The following is a 5,608-nucleotide window of genomic DNA, read 5'->3' on the forward strand; positions in this document are numbered from 1 at the left end:
TCCCCTTTCGGGGGTTTTTCAGCCAAAAAAAAAAGGAATGGGTCGTGGTCCCTGAAATTAAGCAAAAATAATTTTGCTTTGAAAAGTCAACATGCAACCACAGGCTGACAACTCAACTCTGTGGTTGTTCTTTTAATGAATAAGATATGATCATAAAGGAGTTTGCCACCGTTTGTTTATGAGTCAAACATTTCAATTTTTTTTCACTTACCCTCACGTTAAATTTTTTTTTAACATTAATTAGAGCAACTCCAATGGACAGCTACGACCCCTTGTAGCTTGGCTTTCCGACTCAATATTTCAAGCAACACTACTTTCTGGCTACGAAGTCGTCCAGTGGTAAGCTACAATACGTTGTAGCTGGTATGAGTACCATAAATTAAATTAATATTTTAACTTTAACTTTATTTATTTTTTACATTATTCAACCAAATGATTCAATTTCAAGCATGTAGCTTGTTTAAGCTACATTAGCTTTCAAGCATACCATCATTTTTCTTCTCCAATGGTTGCATTGTAGTTAAATAATTTATATAAATTGGAAGCTAATCCTAAAAATATACAATTGGAGTTGCTCTTACACATTTACGATCCATATTTTTTACTCAGTTCAAAATTTGCATCCAAAACCACTTGCAGGCTATTTTTCCGTCAAAATTCAAAATTCCTGGTTAAAACATTAAAATTTTGACAATTTTTTCATTGTTTCTTCTTTTATTAAGCTTATGTTATTTCCTCCTTTTTCCTTTTCTTTATTTTATAACTCATTCTTTGCTTAATACTTTTTACGGCTGATGCTAATTAGGTAATTGATCTTTCAATATAGGAACCTTCAATCAACAAGAAATCAGGTTAGAATTTTAAGGACAATTTAGGAAAAGGCAAAAAAAAAAAAAAGAATGAAGAATGGTGTCAAATATTCAAGTTCCAATGATAAAGGGGAATGTTCTAGAGACGGTTTGAGAGACTCGAGACTCGAGAGAGTGTTTAGGGTTCAACTAGAGATTGAAAACACTATTCATGGGTATATATAGCATACGCCCAAAACACAAAACCCAATCCCGCATTTCTAGGCCTGGGCCGGAGTACTCGGAAGCACTCGGTCAAGTGCATCAGCCACTCGGCCGAGTGCCATCTAGACAGGACCTGGGTTAAACCCAAAAGGCAATCGGTCACTATTGCTCAGTAGAATACGTGTCCCTCGGTCGAGTACTCTACCGAGTGGACTGCCTTAAAATCAGGGGTATTACACCAACAATTCACGTCATCCAAGAAAGAGAACAAATGCCTTAAAATCAGGGGTATTTCACCAACAATTCACATCATCCAAGAAACAGAACAAATGGACAAAAAGCAGCATGGATCTTAAATCAAGCCATGGGCCTAGGCTGCACCCAAATAGGGGAGATCGAGGTAATTCGTTTCATAAGCCCTATGAGTTTCCACTCTAAAACCAATTTACAATAAAAAGAGTACCCCTTAGCCTATAAGGTGGTAAATCCTCTCATCTTTTATCAATATGGGACAACATTATGAATAAAGGCAAAACCGAAGAAACAATTACAATCGATAAACATGTCACATTTACCAAACTGACTTGCACCATATAAAAGACCCACTGATAACCAAATTGCTAATTCCAAATTGAATACTCAACGGTCATCCTCTGTTGTTTCGAGTGTGTAACACACTAACACCCTTCTGAGACTTCCTCAAGAGGAGAACTAACTAAGAGACTTTTTCTCAAGAGCAGAACTACCTAAGAGCCAGATTTGTGATCAACCAGACTTGGAGTTGACTTCCCACACCGACTCCCCAAGCATAACGACTATCCTTTGGTGACTATTTTGTTCGAAATTCCACCTCATTCCATAACCACCACCTCCCAACCCTTAGAACCAGTGGCGGACGCACGTTAGGCCTTGGGGTGTCCAAGGACACCTCTAACTGTAAAAAAAAATTGTACTAAATCGTGTCATTTGGAGTACAAGACACCCAAAGCAGATTGTAGGACACCTTAAAATTGCCACTTGTCTGAATGATTTTATACATAAAAAATACTATTTTATTAATTCCTATCTGCGTACACAACTCACAATATGGCAGACAACTTTTTATTTGTGTCATTATAACCTACTGAGTCTATGACTCTTAAGAGCATATACAACTATGCCCTATGAGACACTTAAAAGACTTTATCTTCGTATTATTTACCATGTTCAACAAGTCAACAAGTATAGTTCTGTCTACCGACTACCTATTAGGTAAAAGTTTAGATTAAATTCGCTTCATTTACCAACTAATTGATTATATACTCACGTAAGCGTAATATTAATGTGATCCTCCCTCATATTCATCGGGTTGTTTACGTTTTTGTTTTTGTATGTTCAACAAGTTTTATACGTTTTTTAAGGTCTAAATGAATGATTAAAATAATTAAAGTCACATGCATGTAATGTCCTATAAATCTGCATTAAAAGTAAAGGTAAAGAATCTAATGAATAGAAGAGAATGTTTCTTTTAAGACTCCATTACTCCTTGGTTCGAAATTATGATGGCATAAATCAAAATGATTAAGTGGGTTGTGTTTGCTTCTATTATAAAGTATCAGTGTTATTCGATACAATTCTCGATGCAATTTTTATCTTGGTTAATTAAGAAACAACTTTTTATATTATTGAAAGTTAACACAAGGGTAATACCGCATACATTCAAACCCCCTTCGGCCCCTTACATCGCAATTTGTGGGAGCAATGGGGACATTGTGGTAATATTGTTATTGGTTGAAAACAAAAACAAAATATTAAATTATCATTAAAAAATTAAGATTTTGATTTATATTTCGAAAAGAATCTAAAAAAAACTTTAAAAAGAGATTATAATATTATTTATTTTAGTAATTAGCGAATAGGTGAAATTTCGATATCCATGCTCATATCAGCACACACTCTATATGTACTCGCTTTAATTGACGGAAGATGCGGTATAGTACTCACCAAGCTAAAATCAAAGGGACCCCGTAAAAGTTATTTTCTGGTCCGCCACTTTTTTTTTAAGGTAAAGAAATTAGGTTGATCGAAAATCAACCTATATCATCCTTGCGGATGAGAACGGTAAAAGAAAATCAACGATTTTCAAATTACTAGGAAGCAAACATAAATGAAAGGGCATCAAACGCAAACTCTCGTAAGAAAGAATGTCACTACAAAAGCTCAAGGGAGAATTAAAGAAAATATACAAAAGAAAACTATTAGTCTTCACTCATCTCCCAACAAACAGATTGTTGCAGGAAGCCTAAGTCAAACAAGACCTGAAAAAGATGAACATGACAACACCAAAGGGGGAAGATGAATGGTTCGATCTGAAGTTAGAACTTCCTCCAGTTTTGAATTTTTTTTTCTTTATCCTTGCACAAACCAAACGCATCACAATTTATTTTGTCATCAAGGCCAAATTATATAAATAATAGGCTTTGCAGCCAATCTCTATTAATACACCTTTATTAAGCGTTTTATTTGCAGAAATTAGAACAGAGAAGCTACGAACAAAGAAGCCTAAATAGACGTTTGTACGTATAATAAAAATGATACAGGAGGAAGATGAATTTCATTTCATGTCTGATTCGGGAAGTTTCTGCAGACTGTGTACGAAACCACTTATGTAAGACTCCTCAAGCCCTTCTGTTAGCAAGAAATCTCTCCATTTGGCATGGTTGGCTCGAGCCGTCCTAGCCACTTTATTTTCCGGGTTCATGACAGTCTTAACAGCTTTACAAACCGCCTCACGAGTAAAAAAACCATCATCGTCTCCTTTCTCAACCTCGACTCCAAGCCTCAAGTCTTGGCTCATCATCCTTGCATTAATGGACTGGTCCACAGCCTGAGGCAGCATAACTAACTGACAGTCACTCACCATGGCTTCCGACAAAGACCCCGCCCCACAATGAGTTAGAAAGCATCCTACTGATGTATGCTGCAGTATCAGCTGTTGCTGAACCCAACCAACAAGAACCATTCCGTAGCCTTTTGTTCTGTCCGCAAACCCTTCTGGTAAGGCTGATTCGAGGGTTTCACAGTCCGTAGGTAGCTTGAGCGCAGCCAAAAAGGGTATACCTAAACACAGTGCAATATTATCCATGAAAGGCAAAAAAATAATACTACACCTCAATTATTGCAATTAACAGAAAAGAAAAGGCATTTGCTGTTGCCTCTTTCCTTCCACAGTTTCACCAATCTCAACAAGACGTTCAGTCGTTCAGATGAATTAAATTTAACCAAAGAGTCGAGAAGCAACGAGGGACATATCATTGACATAAAATTCAAGGCATTTGAATAAATTACATAAGACTGACGCAACCATATGAATTGAGCTACTAACCTGTGAGTTCAAGTCCTAGAACTAGCTCCTGAAACTGGTCCTTTCGCAGGAAGCATTCACTCCCAAGCGCGCAGTAAATGGCACTATCCTTATGAAAACCGTTCAACCACGAGTCAATAGACTTATCTAGTTTAGTTGTTGGTAGTTCAGGAATAACAGGACCTGCAAGGAGCAAAGGCTTACTATAATGCTTTTGAAAGTAATCACAGTAAGGCCCTTCCATTTCCTTGCAGCTTTTGACGCAAATGGCATCACACTCTTGGAAAGCAACTGCAAGTCTCTCAAACAATGACATCCCACCTCCGAATTTGGCCTCCGATGCATTCGACAAACTACGAGCCTCCTGAGGCTTCAGCTTGACAGAAGGAACCGGGAAATCTGGCGGTGGATTCACCATCTCTTCCTCTGAGAGACAGTTGATTGGCAAATTCCTTGCGTGAGGGGTCAAATAAGCTATAGTTACCACATATACAGTAGCGTAAAACACCGACTTTACGTGGTGTTTACGAGCCAGCCTAGGGACCCACTCAGTAAAATCAAAAAAGATAAAATCGGGTTTGAGGCGGCCAAGATGAGCATCAATAGTGTCCTGAGACAAGTCCATGGCAGTCATGATGAGGGGCCGGGCTATGGCAGGAACATCAGCGGTCGTCTGGGCTCCTTTAGGCAGGCCAACGACATCGGGAAGTGTGATGGGAATGAAGGTGATGAGGTGAGGATGGTGGTTGTGAGACGATAACTGTGGCTCAGATTTAGACGGGACTAGGAAACTGATTTTGTGATTCCTCTCAGCTAGTTTGTTGGCCAAGTGGAGAAAAGAAGTAATGTGGCCAAAAGCAAACCATGGGCACATTGCTATATGCAAGGATTTCTCATTGCCTTCAGACATCATAGTGAAGTTTTAAATCACACTTATGATACTTGTTAAGGAACTTGAAAGTTGGCAAAAGCTTTATAAGGCATTAAAAGAGCATGGAGGAGGACACCCTTTTTATGCAAATTCACATGCTACACCCATATATGGTTTTATCCTCAGGCTAAATAAATTGCATAGACATGGTTGCATTTTTAGCGGAACAACATATGCACTCGAGTTGTCTGTGTCTGTGTCAACTTCAACTTGCGTAGTTGAGATTAAGCTCCAGTTTCAGCATTACATTATCTTTGCTTTTCAGCACACATTACCAGGCAAACTAGTAACTAGCCAACTAAAGGATGCAATGAAAACAAT

General features: G+C 38.1%; 1 protein-coding gene across 1 annotated transcript; it reads right to left on the bottom strand.

Moving 5' to 3' along the window:
• Positions 1 to 3,431: 3,431 nt before the first annotated feature.
• On the bottom strand, positions 3,432 to 5,389 carry LOC141642961 (cyanidin 3-O-galactoside 2''-O-xylosyltransferase FGGT1-like). The gene is made up of 2 exons (XM_074451959.1): positions 4,378 to 5,389; positions 3,432 to 4,112 (listed from the first exon to the last, which is right to left on the bottom strand). Exons 1-2 carry the CDS (start codon positions 5,267 to 5,269, stop codon positions 3,607 to 3,609), a joined length of 1,398 nt encoding a protein of 465 aa, XP_074308060.1. The 5' UTR covers positions 5,270 to 5,389; the 3' UTR covers positions 3,432 to 3,606.
• Positions 5,390 to 5,608: the final 219 nt, after the last annotated feature.

The sequence above is a fragment of the Silene latifolia genome, chromosome 2, assembly GCF_048544455.1.
Source record: "Silene latifolia isolate original U9 population chromosome 2, ASM4854445v1, whole genome shotgun sequence".
In the NCBI taxonomy this organism is placed as follows: domain Eukaryota; kingdom Viridiplantae; phylum Streptophyta; class Magnoliopsida; order Caryophyllales; family Caryophyllaceae; genus Silene; species Silene latifolia.